A 19,032-nucleotide genomic window follows, 5' to 3' on the forward strand; every position below is an offset into this window, starting at 1 on the left:
ACTATTTAAATATGACGATCAACAACAAGGAGATCACTGTTCTACTCGGATATAACGGTGCCGGAAAGACTACTATGATGAATATGATTTTGGGTATGTTTGAAATAATTCCAAGTCGAACTCTGAGGAGTTGTGGAATATAGGAATGTTTTCAAAAACAAATTGCTTGAGCTGAGATTTATATAAAATGCATGTTTTGAAATGATTTTCTATGATTAATTGAAATGACTTTTGTAAAACTTATCACATGTTGTTAGGTAGGCTTACCTACTAATTATATATTTTTATCACATATCAATCGATATCTGTAGAAATTTTCAATTATATCTATTTCCACTATATCCATCAACCTCTGTCTATTAGATATAATATAAATTATATTAAAAGGAAAACCATCCTGAGTGTAGTTGAGGTCTTCAATTGACAATTGTCTTATCGATGGCATTAGATGTCAGATGAGATGCCAATTCAACAAATGAAATAGTAATAGGTTATTACTAACTTTTGATTACATCACTTGCCTTCAACTTATTTTTGTAGGTATCGTTCCAAAGGATGCGGGTAAAATTGTTGTTTGCAGCGAAGGTGATGTTGCGTCGTATCGCCATCTGATCGGCTTCTGTCCACAGCATAGCGTTTTTATGAGCTACATGACCTGCCAGCAACATTTGGAATTCTTTGCCGAACTGCGGGGAGCGACACGATTCGATGCACGCAAATGGGCCGAATCGAAGCTGCAAAAGTTGAATCTCACAGATAAAGCACATAAATATGGTGTCATGTTATCAGGCGGCATGAAGCGACTAATGTGCTGTACTATATATATATTTAAACTTTAATAGTTCTTAATATTTAACTTTGTAGCCAAAATGTTATTAATTTCTCTTTTTTTGTAATTATTTATTGTGTAGAGGTTTACTGATAATAACAGAACAAAATTTAATTTTTCAGCATACTTACACTTTTTACCTTTTTGCTTTTACTACTATATTCAGACCCTATTAAATTGTAACACAGTAAAGTTCTGGTTCTTAATATAAGTTATAAGCATATATTGCTGATATTTCTACTATACCTACCACTATTACATTTTACCACTTACAGTAATTTTTTTTATATATATTATATATATCGAAGGCGGCGAGCTCGGAACTTGAGTGCAGCCCTGCGGGTTCCAACTATCGATGATAACTGGCCCCGTACGATTACATATCGAAAATTGTCAGGGTTGCTATTGAGGTCTTATCAAATTTTACGCCTAGAATCATAAATAAAATGATAATGTAAAGTTTATAATCAGGAATATATTTTTTAAACCATGGCACGTAGGCGTTCATTGTTTATTGTGTTTTTGCGGAAAAATTTGCTCTATTTGTGGTATTGCCGGACATTTTTAATCGGTACCTTTATTTTATGGACGGCAGTACAATGGAAGTATTTGCATTGGTCAAATAGATCCATCATATCTCAAGTCGACGAATATGAAAATAAGGACCATGTAAGTATACGTTTTACGTTCGAATGTTCACTTCCAATAATACTTGCATTCACTTCGAATAATACTAATAATGGGTAGAACTGTTTGAGAATTATACTTCCGTCATATTTATATGTATCTATATAAATAATGAAAAAATTTCTTGTGCTATTAATTAATCAATTAAATTGCACCTTATCAATACAAAGGTGGTCGTTATCATTGGATTGCTTATATCATATTAAAATATTTGTTTGAATAAAGGTTTTATTTATTTTTGTATTCTAGGAGGCCCTTCTAGGCTATTTTCCTGGGAATGAATACGATTGGATATATTATACACCCAATACTGATAATACGAGACGCTTAATGGATCTTGTGCGAAATGAACTAGGAATTCAATTTGAACGTACGATCTTTAAACATTTGTATACTTGAAAAAATAAAAATAAACAGAAGTAACAATTTGTAGGCATGCATGAGTACAACGATAGTGCGGAAATGCAGTTTGATATGGAACAGCAGTGCAGAGGAAGCTGCTTTGCCATCAATTATCAGTCATTACCAGACCTAGGATCTGGCTCGGGCATAAAATATAGTCTGTCATCGAATCGATTACGCAGTTCCCCAAAGAAACGTTTTGTGAATGATGAAGAAATGAATCACCAAAAAAGTACGTCTCTAGCTATATGCTGTTTATAATAATTACTTACGACCCTCTTATAGATGATGATGAATATATACGTGAGGGCTTCTTCACGCTACAGCATGTGATTGATCTCCAGTATATGCGCTACCAGGAAATTGATCCAAGATATGATCTGCTGGTCAATGTTATACCTAATCTGGAGCTAGGCGCATCTGACAGCTATCGTTTGGTCAATTTCGGCACGTTATTCAGCATATTATTCAAAATGCTACTGTTATTAACATTTCTGGTTCCCTTTGTCGAAGAGAAGCAAAGTGGCATTAAGGAGTTTCTAAATCTAGTTACGCCCATGAGCTTTTTGGACGGCCTTAGCTTTTTCATTATACGTATTCTATTGTATGGATGCTACCTGGTTATCAATTTGATTATCGCATCAAAATATGGCGCCCTGGGCTCGATTAATTTTATATGTATATTTACCCTATATTTATTATATATTATTGCATCTATGTCGTATTCCTATTTAATATCCGTCTGTTTTTTTTCGGGTAAGCTGGCAAATTTCTCTTTTATACACATGTACAGATATTTTTGCTGTTTTTTTAACAGTTTTTTATGCGAAAATCGGCGGATTCATCTTACTTATAATACCCTACGTGTTTAGTATTGTACGAAGCTGGATATCAAATTTGGCATTTGTGTTACTTTCGACAAACGCTTTTCTGGAAGGACTCGATGTATTCCAAACCTTCTGCAATAAGCGTAAGTCCAAAAGATTTTATTATTAATATTTAAAAAACAAGTTGCTTTAAATTAAATTTATTAATCAGATATTCTTAATCTTTAAATTGTTAATTGCAATGTACAATTGTATTTGATTGACCTATTAAATATGTTACAGATCGCGATTTTAAATTCTCCGATTTGAATCGAGTTATTAAAGATGACTTCAGCAGCATCTTTACGATTTATTTAACACTCATATGTCAGACCATTTTTTACGTATTGCTCTACAACTATTTGGTGCGCGTATTTCCCGGACCAGGCGGTCTGAAGCGTCCCTTTCTCTTCTTCCTAAATGTAAGTTGGTTATATTATTTCTAATTGTGTTTACCAATTTTTCTGTTTCTGTTGTCAGCCCGACACATATAAGAAGCGTCAGCGAAATGAATATACGACACAACCGCGTGGCGCACATGCCATCATCATCAGTGATCTCTGCAAAAAATTCAAGACAAGTAAACGCGAAAATAACATTGCAGACTATTTAAATATGACGATCAACAACAAGGAGATCACTGTTCTACTCGGATATAACGGTGCCGGAAAGACTACTATGATGAATATGATTTTGGGTATGTTTGAAATAATTCCAAGTCGAACTCTGAGGAGTTGTGGAATATAGGAATGTTTTCAAAAACAAATTGCTTGAGCTGAGATTTATATAAAATGCATGTTTTGAAATGATTTTCTATGATTAATTGAAATGACTTTTGTAAAACTTATCACATGTTGTTAGGTAGGCTTACCTACTAATTATATATTTTTATCACATATCAATCGATATCTGTAGAAATTTTCAATTATATCTATTTCCACTATATCCATCAACCTCTGTCTATTAGATATAATATAAATTATATTAAAAGGAAAACCATCCTGAGTGTAGTTGAGGTCTTCAATTGACAATTGTCTTATCGATGGCATTAGATGTCAGATGAGATGCCAATTCAACAAATGAAATAGTAATAGGTTATTACTAACTTTTGATTACATCACTTGCCTTCAACTTATTTTTGTAGGTATCGTTCCAAAGGATGCGGGTAAAATTGTTGTTTGCAGCGAAGGTGATGTTGCGTCGTATCGCCATCTGATCGGCTTCTGTCCACAGCATAGCGTTTTTATGAGCTACATGACCTGCCAGCAACATTTGGAATTCTTTGCCGAACTGCGGGGAGCGACACGATTCGATGCACGCAAATGGGCCGAATCGAAGCTGCAAAAGTTGAACCTCACAGATAAAGCACATAAATATGGTGGCATGTTATCAGGCGGCATGAAGCGACGTTTATCGTTAGGAATTGCGATAGCTGGAAACACTAAGTAAGAAACTGTTATATACATTTCAAACTAATGTGCTCAAATTTGCAGACGATCTCCCCGGAGTGAATCGCAGCTCCAACCAAAGTCCATAAATTTGGAAGACAAAATCCACTCGGACGAGTCGAAGGGCAGACCAAAGCCTCAATTTGGTAGATTTTCTTCGTAACGGAGAAAGTCGAGGGTCATATCAAAGTCCTCAATTTTGGGAGACTAATCCTAATGGACTAGTCGAAAGGCCTACCAGAGCCTTAATTTGGTAGACAAAATCCTCGCGATGAGTCGAAGGGCGTACCAGAGTTAAAGCTCTGGGAGACGTGTCCTTCTGGATACATCGAAGGTCTTACCAAAGTCCTTAAGTTTGGTAGACGAATCCTTACGGACTAGTCGAAGGGCAAACCAAAGCTTCAATTTGGTAGACTCTCTTCTCTCCGGAGAAAGTCGGAAGGCTGACCAAAGTCCTTAGATTGGGAGACAAATCCTTTAATTTGGTAGACTCACTCTTTCGGGAGTCAGTCGCCGGTGTTTACCCAGTTCCTGGTTGTCGGAAACCAAAATGGGAAGCAGTCTCTGACTGCGATCTGCCGATCAAAGCTGTTAACTTGAACCACGGGATGGGCTGGTGGCCAAGGCCAGCCCAATTGAGGTTGGCCCCCTTTAGTGGCAGTATTGTGGTGGCTGTGGTTTATAAAATGTGGTTAAACATAAAGTTGGACCACAGCCGGAAGCTGTTCCCGCAGTCAGCAGAGGTTAAGATAGGCCTCGCCTCTACCCAAGAGGGAAGCCATGCCCGACAGCATGAATTCGAACTTGGTACCTAAAAGAGTTTCTTTTAGGGGCGTTGGTGGACGCATCGTATTCACCCGCTGTACTTTGTGTCACATATGTGGCTCAAACGCGTACCGTGGTTGTAAATATCAGGACTCTGTACTATATATATTTAATCTTTAATAGTTCTTAATATTTAACTTTGTAGCCAAAATGTTATTAATTTCTCTTTTTTTGTAATTATTTATTGTATAGAGGCTTACTGATAATAATAGAACAAAATTTACTTTTACAGCATACTTACACTTTTTACTTTTTTGCTTTTACTACTATATTCAGACCCTATTAAATTGTAACACGGTAAAATTCTGGTTCTTAATATAAGTCATAAGTCCGTTACGGTAGAATCATTACATGGTTAGTGTGCCGTTGGCTTTTATTAATTCTTACTATAACTATTTCACTTACAGAATTGTAATATTGGACGAACCATCCTCAGGTCTAGATATCGAATCACGCCGCGAACTTTGGGACATTTTGCTAAAGCTTCGCAAAGAGAAGGCCATTCTGGTGACAACACATTATATGGAAGAGGCCGAAGTGCTCGGCGATACAATTTGTATACTGGCAAACGGCAAGTTGCAAAAGACCGGATCACCGTTGGAACTAAAGCGTACATCGGGCAGTGGCTATCGACTTAAGCTGGAAGCCCACGAGTCAAATTTTCTTAAGGAAGCTACCTTATCTGAAATACGCAAATTTATATCAACTGCTTCCCTGGAGGTTAGCATCTGCATGTTATTATATTTTTGTATATATATAAATATGTATAATTTTCGTTATTTACATATAGAATATCGTGAAGCCTACGGTTTATATAAACCTGCCGTATGATTTTAACTTGAAGTATCATGACATGTTACACAGTTTGGAGGGAGCTAAAGATCGTCTGGGTATTATAACGATTTCTATTGCTGATACCTCATTAGAACGTGTGTTTTTAAAGTAAGTTTATACTGTTCGTTCATTTATTCATTTAATACTTTCATTTAATACTTTCATTAATTATCTTGTGCTTAGTTGTGCTGGAGAAGCTGATCAAGTTGATAATCCCGATGGTACCCGTAATAGTCAACATCCCTTGATTCACTCATACAAACGACTAGGAAATATTCAGCCAAATTTCTTACAACTGTGCTCTGCTATTTTCTACAAAAAATTTACATTTTTAACTAAAGAATGGAAATATACCGCAATTATGGTAATTTGAAAAATTCAAATTAAAAACTATTTTCGTAAAGTGGAATTGAATGTTGAAAACGATAGTCACACCAACTCAATATAATATATTATTATTTTGCATATATGTACATAAACGCAGGTAGCAAAGCGAAAGTAGTGTTAACTTCCACAGTTCGAGATAGGAAACTGAGTTTTTCTATTACATAAATAATTATAAAGTAAATTGCAGTTCCCTCTTAACTCAGTAATTTTTGATTAGCAATTATTTTTGAAATGTTTATCGTCTACACATAGTATATTAACAATAATTAGTTTTTCAATTTCAATGGTGAAATTCGTTTTAGGCCTATTTATGATTATTTGTTTATTCAACGATTTTAAGGACATTATTTTGAAATCAATTTTCAATTATTTCTTCTGCAGTTAAGCTTACCTATTGTTAGTATCGTGTTTTCTATTATGCTGATGCATTATATGTCCGTGGTGAAAAATGACGAAACTTTGCCACTGAAACTAAGCCAGCTACGCACAGGCACTATCTATATCTACAATCCATCGGGCTATGATGGACAATTCGAGCAACAATTGCGTCAATATATTCAACAGAATGGAATCAATGCTAAGACGTTAATGGTACGAAGGAACTTTACCATTATGCAGGGTAATATGTCGTAAAATATTATGTACGTTATAAGTTTTTTTTAATTCGGTTCAATCTTTCTACAGAGTTGAAACAGATGCAGCGTGATAATTTGGCTGACTTTCTTGAGGATACCATTGGTGTGATTAGTATTTATGGAGCTCAAAGATCCGGTGAGAAATCGAAAATAGAAATGTATTGGGAAAGCAATCGTTATCACAGCAGCATCATTCTGCTAAATATGTTGGATACCTGCATTCTACAGCAACTAGACGGACAGGAGAAAGCCTTTATCAGTGCTAAATATCTACCCATTAGGCGTTTCATTAACGATGTCAGCTCTTCTCGGCTCGAATACTTTGTAGTCATCGTTGCAGTCGCCAATGTTTTCTACATGTTCTACTACATAGTATTGCCTTTTAGGGAGCATGTTAACGGCTTTTATCAACTGCAACCTATGTCACGCTTCACATACTGGTGGGCCACGTTTATATTTGATATGCTATTGCATGGCATCGTCTGTCTGACGTTGTTACTGATTCAGCGCCTGATAATGCCAGATGAGCTGTACAAAATCGAAGATCAAAAACTAATTGCATGGAGTGTATTCTTTTACGGCTGCAGCTATTTACCCATTTTGTACGTTCTGGGTAATAACTTTGAATCCATATCAACAATTTCAACATATATTCTGTTTATGCTTATTGTTTCAGGTAAGTGGTTAATATAAATATAAATAACTAGAAATATAAATAAATATATATATATATATATATATATATATATATATATATATATATATATATATATATATATGTATATATATATATATATGTAAACTTAATTATTAGTATAACTAGACTAAGCATTCCCTACCTATATATATATATAGAGGTGGACATCAAAATACTAAATCTTACAACTTTACAATATTTTAACTAAAGGATCGTTTTATTCTGAAGTTGACCACGGGCTTCCTTCTTGAAAGATCGAATAAACATTGAGGGATTTTATCTTTCAATTTTATTGGATTTTGAAATATAACGAGTTTTGTTGCAACATTTTTAACTACTACTCTATTTGACTATTTACTCTATTTTCATATTCTTTTAGAGATTGCACCTTTAATCACCTCTACCAGCGTTCAGGCAATGAAATTCCATGAAACAAAAATTGCTTTCCTGCGCTTTTTGCCCGATTTCAATTTGAATCATCAGCTACGCATAATCAACGAAAACCTTTTGGCGCAACGAAAGAAATCATTAATTTCTCCGGAATCCACTGGCATATTTTTTGCGTATGCACTTACTGTGTTCTTCGTGGTAATGGGTTTCTTCACAATTGTGATAGAAAACAAATACTATCGCCGTCAACTTATCGATTTTTTCCGTGGTAAAAGTTGCAAGTTACCGGCGAAGAGTAGCCCTACTTCAGTTGTAAATGATACAAGTTCTCAGCTGGAAATGGGTTGCATGAACGATTGCAACAGTGAAGAGCAGCAAGTAAAGCAGTTACTTGCAGACAATGAAAGAAACGGCAATGACAAATCCCACAATTATCCATTGATCGTTAGCGATCTGCGCAAGAGCTATGCAGGCAAACATGCTGTCTGTGGTATAAGCTTCGCTGCTAAGCCCGGTGAATGCTTCGGACTATTGGGTGTTAATGGAGCCGGCAAGACAACTACTTTCGAAATGATCACAGCCAACAAGGTTTTGGATAGTGGGCATATACAGATTAAGGGTATTGATGTACGCCAGAACGAGGTGCTCTTTCGACAGCAATTTGGCTACTGTCCACAATACGATGCACTCAATCAATTTATGACTGCCGAGCAATGCCTTCGATTGATGGCACTGCTACGTGGTCTCCCTCTCAGGTCCGAGGACAGTGGAACTACAGTGAAAAACAATGTTGAATACTGGTTGAATAAAATGAATTTGACTAAATATCGTGATGTGGCCGTGAAATGCTATTCGGGTGGCACGAAACGGAAACTTCTGGCTGCCATGGCCATGATTGGGGAGCCACCGCTGTTGCTGCTGGATGAACCGACAACGGGTGTGGATCCCATATCACGGCGATTGTTATGGGAGTGCATTAAAGACTTCCAGGCCGAAAATCGAACAGTGGTGCTTACATCACACAGGTGGGTTCCACTTCAGCAAAATTCTCTTCGCTAATAACAGGTTTTCTCTTCTGTTATCCATATGCAGCATGGATGAGTGCGAGGAGCTGTGCAATCGACTGGCCATCATGGCAAATGGCAAATTCAAATGCCTAAATAACATTTGCGCTCTGAAGCGCTTAAGCGGCTTTACAATTAAACTGAAAATGCGAATCGACATGGACTCTGAGACAAATATCACGAAAATTACGGACACACTTAAAGAACACTTCAAGCAAATGGATCTGCGTGAGAGTCATGCAGGCACATTAACATATTTTATTTGCACAGACGAGCAGATCCTTTGGTCAAAAGTATTTAAAATAACAGAGGAATATTTGGGAGAAAAGCACCAAAATCTAGTGGAGTATTATTCAGTAAATGAATGTACCCTAGAGGATATATTTTTAAAATTCGAGAGACAGTCAAAATCATTAACACATTCAAGTTCGGTCTCTCATAACTATATTTAAGCCTTAAATTTGATTATCTAAAAAAAATATCAACATAAATATATTATTTATATTAAAAAAATCTACTTAAAATACTAAAATACATACTTCGTATAAAAACTTATCAGTTTTACAAAGACTGTACTTATAATTTTTTTATATTAAAATTATGGGTGGGTCATACATCTATCCCAGTTATCATATGGCTAATGGCAACAGAGTGTGAAAGTAATGTATAAATATTAATATTTTCGTATTTTCTTATATACTTATAAATTCAATACTATAAAAATATTCGCATTGGTTTCATTTAAAAAGTCCAAGATATTTAAATATCTTTTATTTTCAATAGTTGTTCAATTGAGCAATTTTATTTTGTTCACCAATTAACCGGTTGCTTGGTTAGGTCATTGCAAACGTCATATGAACAAATCTAGTGAACTGAATCGCCGAACATTATAGAGTTCTTTCGGTAGTTCAAAATTGAACTGACTCAGTGAACAGATTGCAAGCTATTCGATACAATTTGTTAATTTGGAAATCGATGCCAAACAATATAGGCAAACAATAATGGCGCGTAGTAAAATTTGGAAATATTATGATAAAATAGATCTCCAGACAGCACAATGTTTGCTCTGCGAAAAGATAATAAAGACCTGTGGCAATACGTCCAATCTGATGAAACACATGAAGACCCATCCACAAATGTAGGCCGAGAATACAGAATATTTAAGTACATCTACTCAACAGCGTTTGTTTACAGCGATGTCAATGACCATGACTCGATTGTTGTTCGAGGCATTCTCAAACGTGAGCCAAATCCTATTAAAAGCCGTGGACGAAAGCAACTTAAGTATGCATCCATCAAAATTAAATCGGAGCCAAAGCGAGAAGTCGATAATGATCAAGTTACCAACGATATGGATGTGAACATAATCGAGCTGGTGGATGCGGAAGCGACTGCAGCGGTCGACAGTGTAGCTAGTGAGGAGACGTATGCCAATTGGGCGACGGCGGCGGCAGAGACTGAATCAGCCACGGAGACCGTAAGTGCAGAGGACATTATAGAATTTGAGCCAAAGGAGGCAAACGAACAGAACGATCAACGATCAGTGTACCAAATGCAAAGCGAAGAAGCGCAGCCAGAAATGGATCATCTGATTGCCAGGTTGGTGAGACAATCAATCATATATAAATTACGGCTAACTCATCTATTTGCAGTAACAATGTTTATCAGAACAGTTTAGCATACTTTATATGCCACGACAAACAGCCGTTAAATATGATAAAGGGCGAGGGGTTTAAGCGTTTAGTCCAAGTACTTTGTCCCACCTTCCGTTTACCCAGCTCTGAGCAGCTGGCTGCGCACATTGGTCAAAGAGCACAAATTCAAATAGCGCAGTTGCGGCAGGTATTTGCACATGTGCAAAGCCTGTCACTGAGCTGCGCCATTAACACAAAGTCCGAGCAACAATTTAGCTACCTGGAGGTGGCTGCACACTATAACGAAGGCCTGTATCGACGCTCAAAAACAATCTCTGTGCAAATGCTACCCTTGCAGTATAATGCGAGCAACATAGTGGAACGTTTGGATCGCATTTGCCAACGATTTGACATAGACAAATCGAAAATTGTTTGCATTGTGAGCCGCAGTAATCGTTTGATGGAGAACGCGGTAGCCATGTTGTTGGGTAGCCAACGGCATGTGCCTTGTTTTGCCCATCTGCTGGAACAGCTGTTCGAGTTGGTCGTACAGCGCCATGAATTCAGTGCTCTTTGCGACAAGGTGCGTCGCTGTCAGGGTCAACAAATGGAGAAGATAGATGTGGCGGGAAGACCTTTAAGCAGCTACGAGATGCTGGAACGCTATGTGAAGCAAACGGCACAGCTGCAGAAACTGTTACCACCGGATGCATTGACAGGCGCTGAATTAGATTTGGCTGCAGAACTAATAACAGTGCTGGCTCCACTAGCCAGTGCAATGCGCCAATTGTGTGGCACGAGTATCTCCACATATCCCAGTGCCAGTAATGCTTTACCTATTGCCTATACCGTGCTCAACGAATTGAAGCAGCCAGAAATCGCAGAGCAGCAGCAACATCAAATCTCCTATGATTTGCGTCTATTTGTTATCCGTTTGCTGGAGGAGCGCTTCGAGGTCATGGAAAATAATACGCAGTTGGCTCTGTCTAGTCTATTAGATCCACGTTTCCGCAATATGCCGTTCCAGAGTGCATCGTTGGTGGCCAAATATATGACACAGCTGTATGACCTGTATGAGGAGAAGGGCGGGGTCATACCTGTTGAATCGAGTCAGGAAGCGAACACTGATAACTACGATATATGGGCAGCATATAGGGCCTTTTCTCATGAGAAGCACAAGCACATCAATATGAATGGTGAGAGTGAGAATATGGATGAGATATCCAGCTATTTCTGTTCAAGCATTAGCAGCCTACAGACGGAGCCACTGCTGTTGTGGAAGGATCTCGTACAGTTTCATCCATTTTTGCATAGCTTGGCTAAAAGGTATTTGCATATACCGGCATCGGCCTTACCACCGGCACGAATATTTACCGCCGGTGGAGAAGAAACAATAGCTCAACATGAAAAATTCTTGGACGAGCAGCTGAGCAATATGGTTTTAATGGCGGATTGCGCAAGGGATGAATGGCAATTGTAGTACAAGCATATTATTTTTTTACCTATGTTAGCGAATTTTTAATCATTGTAAACAACTTTGTGTCAGTCATCTTTGTGTGACAAGTTTTATACCCTGTAATAAGTCAATAGAAATTTGTATTTAATTTATTAACTCAATTTGGCACCTATGTATATTGTTCAGTATTTAATCGATTGCACGTCTGCTACATTAATCGATATATTAACAGTCTGGCTATGTTGTGCAGTACTGATGACGTTTTTTCACGAATTGTATGTTTTAAAGTATATTTGATGTGAAAAATTGAAACATTAGCAATATGCAAACGCATAAAACAATCAAATAACACCACATACACACAACGGGTGCCGAGTGAAAGCTATCGTGATAACAACAATAACATACGGGGGAACACTCACCGTTGCGGCAGCGCGAAAGTTGCTGTCGCTGTCGATTCATATACAGGCACACGCACGCAGAAGGTAATTAGTTGGAGGCTGGTAATAAAAACATAACTGTAAAACGACCTTGGAGTTGCATACAATATGCAAAATAACTCCACGAAAACCAAGGAAATGTTTATTGTGCGTGCTCTAGAGAAAATCCTTGCCGATAAGGACATACGGCGCTCACATCATTCACAGCTCAAGAAATCCTGTGACACAGCCCTCGAACAGATCAAAGCGGAACTCATCAATGCGGGCCAAATTGCCGAAGGTAATGAATTACCATGTGCAGCGTTGCCATTGCCCAAAAACGATGCGGCAAGTATTATCAACGCGGAAACGTATTTCCTGCCATTCGAGCTAGCATGCAAGAGTCGCTCGCCACGAATTGTTGTTACAGCGCTGGACTGTCTGCAAAAGTTAATTGCTTATGGCCATTTGACGGGCGCTATTCAGGATTCTGCAAATCCGGGTCATTTGCTCATAGATCGCATTGTCATCACCATTTATGGCTGTTTTAATGGCCCCCAGACAGATGAAGGCGTTCAATTACAGATTATCAAGGCGCTGCTCACCGTTGTGACGTCACAGCATGTTGAAATACATGAATTTACGCTGCTGCAAGCTGTGCGCACCTGCTATGACATTTACCTATCGAGCAGGAATCTGGTCAATCAGACAACGGCACGTGCCACACTAACACAGATGTTAAATGTGATCTTTGCGCGAATGGAGAATCAAGTTTATGAAGTGCCACCAACACCATCAACGACGACAACGATTAACGGTAGCATAGGCAATTCGGAAGGTAATGGTGAAGATCTGACTACGTCGGCTCCGACAGTTGCGGAAACAATGGATAGCGATGAAGCCATAGCCTCTGAGCTGCTAGGCGAAATATTAACAGGTGGGTGGGAGTTAATGTGTATGCGTATCTTATGCACACTGATTTACAAATAATCGTAAGTAATCGATAAATATAGAATCCACAATATGTGAATCAGTGCTGCGCTTATTGAGAACCACTTCAGCAGATAGCTATAAAAGCAATAGACATATAGTATGCAAAACCAGTTGTAGTGGCAGAATTATAGTTATAATTATTATTAGTTTCAAGCTACATTAAGCAGGGGTGAACATATACATCTTCAGAGCTATACATTTTCATAAAAAGAAATTCAGGCATCCGATGAGTAGTCAAGTTGTATAATATATAAATTTAATAAAAATAGTGTATGTTAGCTATTAAATAGTTTAATAGGAGCACAACTATTTATTTGTACTTATCGATATGTTAAATAAATTTGAAACAGGAATCAGTAACTAAAATGGTAATCTGCTTATGCATATATTTTTAGCTGCCTTCAATGAGGTGATGAAGGAACAGAACTCAGATTCGGAACTGGTAGAAATGGAGGGATCTGTAAATGGAAACGGGTCAGTTGATTCCTTGCACTCGGATCACGATAGCGTTGAGCTGCAGAGCGAGAACGATGCTATAGTCACGGCTAAATTTACGCACATTCTGCAAAAGGATGCGTTTCTCGTATTTCGGGCATTGTGTAAGCTGTCGATGAAGCCACTACCCGATGGTCAACCCGATCCTAAGTCTCATGAGCTGCGTTCCAAGGTATTGTCGTTGCATTTGCTGCTGCTTATATTGCAGAATGCTGGTCCCGTCTTCCGCTCTAACGAGATGTTCGTTATGGCTATAAAACAATATCTGTGCGTTGCCTTATCAAACAATGGGGTTAGCCTAGTGGCCGAGGTCTTCGAGTTGTCGCTCTCTATATTTGTGGCATTACTTTCAAATTTTAAGGTGCATTTAAAGCGTCAAATTGAGGTGTTTTTCAAGGAGATTTTCTTGAATATACTAGAAGCTAATTCGAGTTCTTTTGAACACAAATGGATGGTGATACAAGCTTTGACGCGCATCTGTGCTGATGCACAGTCTGTGGTGGACATCTATGTGAACTATGATTGTGATTTCTCGGCAGCGAATCTGTTTGAGCGTTTGGTCAACGATCTATCTAAGATTGCGCAAGGTCGCCAGGCCCTAGAGCTGGGCGCTAATCCCATGCAGGAGAAGTCAATGCGCAAACGCGGCCTCGAGTGCCTTGTGTCTATATTGAAATGTATGGTTGAGTGGAGTAAGGATCTGTATGTCAATCCAAATATGCCAGCGCCCGCCTTACAGGTGAAGAACATACAAATACATGTTTATTTTTTTATGGTTAACTTATGTCTGATTGTAGGTGCAGTCCCTGCAGTCACCCACTTCAACCACGCAGGAGACGCAATTGAGTGACAATGTGGATGCACTATCCGCACACAATTCCAGCCTGCGTTCGACTCATGGCGGTTCAAGTCATAGCCTTAATTCGTATGGCAGTGTTAAGAATCAGGAGCTATTGGATTTGCCGGAAGCGTTAGAGGAGCGCAAGATGCGCAAAGAAGTCATGGAGACAGGCATTGAACTATTCAATCGCAAGCCACAAAAGGGCGTTCAATTTTTGCAGGAGAAACAACTGTTGGGCAATAGCTGTCAGGATATTGCACGCTGGCTGCACGATGACGATCGCCTCGATAAGACCGTAGTTGGCAATTATCTCGGCGAAAACGACGATCACTCCAAGGAGGTGATGTGCGCTTATATTGATGCTTTTGACTTTCGTCATCTCGAAGTAGTTGCAGCTCTGCGCATTTTGCTTGAAGAGTTCCGTTTGCCCGGCGAAGCGCAGAAGATTGACCGTTTAATGGAGAAGTTTGCGAGTAGATACTGCGAATGTAATCCACAAAATCAACTTTTCCAGAGCGCCGACACAGTCTATGTGCTGGCATTCAGCATTATAATGCTGACCACAGATCTTCATTCGCCTCAAGTTAAACACAAGATGACCAAGGAGCAGTACATCAAAATGAATCGGGGTATTAGTGACAGCAAAGATGATCTACCCGAGGAGTATTTGTCATCTATCTACGATGAGATTGCCGAGCATGAGATTAAAATGAAGAACAATACAACCATGCTGATGGCACCCAAGCCTGCGGGTAAGCAGCCCTTCATAACTGAAAAGCGACGAAAACTGCTATGGAATATGGAAATGGAGGTTATCTCCCTGACAGCAACAAATTTGATGCAATCTGTGTCGCATGTCAAATCCCCATTCACATCGGCCAAGCATCTGGAGCATGTGCGTCCCATGTTTAAAATGGCATGGACTCCGTTTCTGGCCGCCTTCTCAGTGGGACTGCAGGTCTGTGATGATCCAGAGATAGCGACCCTATGCTTGGATGGTATTCGATGTGCCATACGCATTGCGTGCATCTTTCACATGTCGTTGGAACGGGATGCCTATGTTCAGGCGCTGGCACGGTTCACCCTGCTGAATGCAAATTCGCCCATCAACGAGATGAAGGCTAAGAATATCGACACCATCAAAACGCTCATCATGGTCGCTCACACTGATGGGAATTATCTGGGCAGCAGTTGGTTAGACATTGTCAAATGCATTAGCCAGTTGGAGCTGGCACAGCTTATAGGAACCGGAGTGCGACCGCAATTTCTTTCCGGTGCACAGACTACGCTCAAGGATGCTCTTAATCCCAGTGTCAAAGAGCACATTGGAGAGACGAGTAGTCAGAGTGTGGTTGTGGCTGTGGATCGTATATTTACCGGCTCCATGCGCTTAGATGGTGATGCCATTGTGGACTTTGTCAAGGCACTTTGCCAGGTCTCTGTCGATGAGTTGCAACAAACACAACCCCGCATGTTCTCCCTACAAAAGATAGTAGAGATTAGTTACTATAATATGGAACGTATTCGATTACAATGGTCACGTATCTGGCAGGTGCTGGGTGAGCATTTCAACACGGTTGGATGTAACAGTAACGAGGAGATTGCATTCTTTGCTCTGGATTCACTGCGGCAGCTTTCCATGAAGTTCATGGAGAAGGGAGAATTCAGCAATTTTCGGTTTCAAAAGGATTTTCTGCGTCCCTTCGAGCACATCATGAAGAAAAACAACTCGCCGGCTATACGTGACATGGTCGTGCGTTGTATTGCTCAAATGGTCAACTCGCAGGTTAGTCAATCAGTAGATTAATCACTAAAGCAAAATATATAAATTTTCTTTTCACAGGCACACAATATACGTTCCGGCTGGAAAAACATATTTTCTATATTTCATTTAGCTGCCGGTGATCATGAGGAACAAATTGTTGAGCTGGCATTCCAGACAACAGGAAAAATTATTGGTGACCTCTATCGGCGACAATTTGCCGTTATGGTTGACTCCTTTCAAGATGCCGTTAAGTGCCTATCTGAATTTGCGTGCAATGCGCGCTTCCCGGATACAAGCATGGAAGCCATACGGTTAGTGCGAAACTGTGCTCAGTGTGTGCATGATGCACCCCAACTATTTGCGGACCATGCAGGCATGGAGAATGATGCTTCTGTGGCGGAGGAAGATCGTGTTTGGGTGCGCGGTTGGTTTCCCATGCTCTTCTCTCTTTCCTGTGTGGTAAATCGATGCAAGTTGGATGTGCGTACTCGTGGTCTGACTGTTCTCTTTGAGATCGTGAAGACACATGGCGACAGCTTTAAGCCAAATTGGTGGAAGGATTTATTCAATGTCATTTTTCGCATCTTTGACAACATGAAGCTGCCGGAACATGTTACCGAAAAGTCCGAATGGATGACAACCACCTGCAATCATGCACTGTATGCAATTATCGATGTATTCACCCAATACTTCGATGTGCTTGGTCATCTGCTGCTTGAAGAGCTGTTCGCTCAGCTACATTGGTGCGTACAACAAAATAATGAGCAGCTTGCACGGTCTGGCACCAATTGTCTAGAGAATTTAGTTATCTCGAATGGGTTCAAGTTTAATGAGGTCACATGGGACAAGACGTGTCAATGCATCCTTGACATATTCAGTGCAACGCTTCCCAAGGAGCTGCTTAGTTGGCGTCCCGCCAAGAGCAATGAGCAACAGCTGCAGCTTCAACATCAGTTGCCACGTCGCGCCTCTAGCACAGTACATTCCACGCCATTAGAGGCGCACAATCATTTTGAGGGTTTACACATAAAGTGTGTGGTGCAACTGGAGCTGATACAGACCATGGACAATATAGTCTTCTTTCCGGCAACTTCGCGCAAGGAGGATGCTGAAACACTCGCTCAGGCGGCCGCAGATTTGACCGGGCGCCAAACGCAGCACCAGCAGCTGCAGCTGGATTGTCAACGCGAGGAACAGGGAATGTATGGTTATTTGCGAACGCGACAGCTCTTCACGCTCGCTGAGTGTCTGATGCAGTCGCATCGTTTTGCCAAGCGCTTCAATGCCGATCAGGATCAGCGCAATTTGTTATGGCGTGCGGGATTTAAGGGCACCGTCAAGCCTAATCTGCTGAAGCAGGAGACTGCCTCTCTAGCCTGTGTTTTACGCATATTTTTCAAAATGTATAGCGATGAGAATCGACGCAGCGACTGGCCCGGCATTGAGCAGGAGCTGGTACAAGTCAGCAAGGAGGCGCTGGCCTACTATCTCAGCCTGCAGAGCGAGGCGCATCGGGAAGCGTGGACATCTCTCCTACTACTCATCTTGACACGCCTACTTAAGATGTCCGATGCGAGGGTGAGGGATAAATTAATATACAAACAATAAATACGATTATTTAAATTTCCTTTTCTATAAATTTTCTAGTTTGCCACGCATGTGTCCAACTATTATAGCCTGCTGTGTGAGATGATGTGCTTTGACCTCAAGCCCGAACTGCGAAGTGTCCTTAGGCGTGTATTTATGCGCATCGGTCCAGTATTTAATATTATGAATGTGAATGTTAAATAGTGAAGGCGCATGAACTTAACGGAACCACGGCCCCTGCTACATTGACAATGGCCAATTAGCCCGAGGGTGAACCTTTTAGTTATCCAATATCCCGGCATTGTTGTTATGTTATTTACTTTATTAATGCAATTTGTAATGTTTATACTTAGGTTTAAACAAAAAAGTTGTTGTTTTATATCATGTTTGCAAACACACACACACACACACACACGCACACTTCAGTGTGTAAGGCTTTAATATATGTTTGTGTGTGCACTGGTTTATATGCCACATACATAAGCATATAATATGTATATGTATGTTATGTACGATATATGCGTTATGTAACCTAAAGTTTATCTTCTTTTCTGGCAAACGTTCTTGATGCATTCATTTAACTATCCTAAAAAATTATCCATTCTCTAACATTATTATGTAGCATAAATAATAATAAATCTTGCTATACTTTAGCTTGTATATTGCTAGTTATAATTTAAATCAAATTATATATTTCAAATATATATATTACAGCAATAAATATCGTACATAAATTGTATGTACAATTTGATTAAGACTAGGATAAATCCAAAAACCT

The 19,032-nt window shown here is 39.4% G+C and overlaps 3 protein-coding genes across 5 annotated transcripts; all 3 read left to right on the top strand.

Annotated features, from left to right (window-relative positions):
• Positions 1-1,252: 1,252 nt before the first annotated feature.
• LOC111594709 (ATP-binding cassette sub-family A member 2) lies at positions 1,253-9,553 on the top strand. 2 transcript variants are annotated; one of them, XM_030223289.1, is made up of 15 exons: positions 1,253-1,498; positions 1,766-1,886; positions 1,950-2,150; positions 2,204-2,674; positions 2,736-2,888; positions 3,028-3,206; positions 3,265-3,481; positions 3,929-4,229; positions 5,465-5,777; positions 5,848-5,999; positions 6,075-6,255; positions 6,660-6,897; positions 6,963-7,589; positions 7,990-9,025; positions 9,093-9,552. In XM_030223289.1, exons 1-15 carry the CDS (start codon positions 1,319-1,321, stop codon positions 9,514-9,516), a joined length of 4,794 nt encoding a protein of 1,597 aa, XP_030079149.1. In that variant the 5' UTR covers positions 1,253-1,318; the 3' UTR covers positions 9,517-9,552. The 2 variants fall into 2 exon arrangements, with proteins under 2 accessions (XP_030079149.1, XP_023163900.2); XM_023308132.2 differs by lacking the exons at positions 1,253-1,498; positions 1,766-1,886; positions 1,950-2,150; ... (3 more) ...; positions 3,265-3,481; positions 3,929-4,229 and adding an exon at positions 5,334-5,411 and having other exon boundaries at positions 9,093-9,553.
• Positions 9,554-9,991: 438 nt separating this feature from the next.
• LOC111594641 (zinc finger BED domain-containing protein 1) lies at positions 9,992-12,308 on the top strand. 2 transcript variants are annotated; one of them, XM_023308035.2, is made up of 3 exons: positions 9,992-10,202; positions 10,259-10,663; positions 10,717-12,308. In XM_023308035.2, the coding sequence occupies exons 1-3, from the start codon at positions 10,066-10,068 to the stop codon at positions 12,176-12,178; spliced, it is 2,004 nt and encodes a 667-aa protein (XP_023163803.2). In that variant the 5' UTR covers positions 9,992-10,065; the 3' UTR covers positions 12,179-12,308. The 2 variants fall into 2 exon arrangements, with proteins under 2 accessions (XP_023163803.2, XP_023163804.2); XM_023308036.2 differs by having other exon boundaries at positions 10,738-12,308.
• Positions 12,309-12,383: 75 nt separating this feature from the next.
• LOC111594640 (brefeldin A-inhibited guanine nucleotide-exchange protein 1) lies at positions 12,384-18,603 on the top strand. Its single transcript, XM_023308034.2, has 5 exons — positions 12,384-13,510; positions 13,962-14,800; positions 14,859-16,688; positions 16,746-18,245; positions 18,315-18,603. Exons 1-5 carry the CDS (start codon positions 12,703-12,705, stop codon positions 18,456-18,458), a joined length of 5,121 nt encoding a protein of 1,706 aa, XP_023163802.2. The 5' UTR covers positions 12,384-12,702; the 3' UTR covers positions 18,459-18,603.
• Positions 18,604-19,032: the final 429 nt, after the last annotated feature.

This window comes from Drosophila hydei, unplaced genomic scaffold, assembly GCF_003285905.1.
Source record: "Drosophila hydei strain 15085-1641.00,03,60 unplaced genomic scaffold, DhydRS2 tig00000149-arrow-pilon, whole genome shotgun sequence".
NCBI classification, from domain to species: domain Eukaryota; kingdom Metazoa; phylum Arthropoda; class Insecta; order Diptera; family Drosophilidae; genus Drosophila; species Drosophila hydei.

Excerpts from the sequence above, each read along its gene's own strand:
- LOC111594640 (XM_023308034.2), top strand. The coding sequence starts at position 12,703 with ATGCAAAATAACTCCACGAAAACCAAGGAAATGTTTATTGTGCGTGCT. Across the intron at positions 13,511-13,961 it reads GCTAGGCGAAATATTAACAG|CTGCCTTCAATGAGGTGATG; the intron begins GTGGGTGGGAGT and ends ATATATTTTTAG. Across the intron at positions 18,246-18,314 it reads TTAAGATGTCCGATGCGAGG|TTTGCCACGCATGTGTCCAA; the intron begins GTGAGGGATAAA and ends TAAATTTTCTAG.
- LOC111594709 (XM_030223289.1), top strand. The coding sequence starts at position 1,319 with ATGGCACGTAGGCGTTCATTGTTTATTGTGTTTTTGCGGAAAAATTTG. Across the intron at positions 3,482-3,928 it reads TATGATGAATATGATTTTGG|GTATCGTTCCAAAGGATGCG; the intron begins GTATGTTTGAAA and ends TTATTTTTGTAG. Across the intron at positions 7,590-7,989 it reads GTTTATGCTTATTGTTTCAG|AGATTGCACCTTTAATCACC; the intron begins GTAAGTGGTTAA and ends ATATTCTTTTAG.
- LOC111594641 (XM_023308035.2), top strand. The coding sequence starts at position 10,066 with ATGGCGCGTAGTAAAATTTGGAAATATTATGATAAAATAGATCTCCAG. Across the intron at positions 10,203-10,258 it reads ATGAAGACCCATCCACAAAT|CGATGTCAATGACCATGACT; the intron begins GTAGGCCGAGAA and ends GTTTGTTTACAG. Across the intron at positions 10,664-10,716 it reads ATGGATCATCTGATTGCCAG|TAACAATGTTTATCAGAACA; the intron begins GTTGGTGAGACA and ends ATCTATTTGCAG.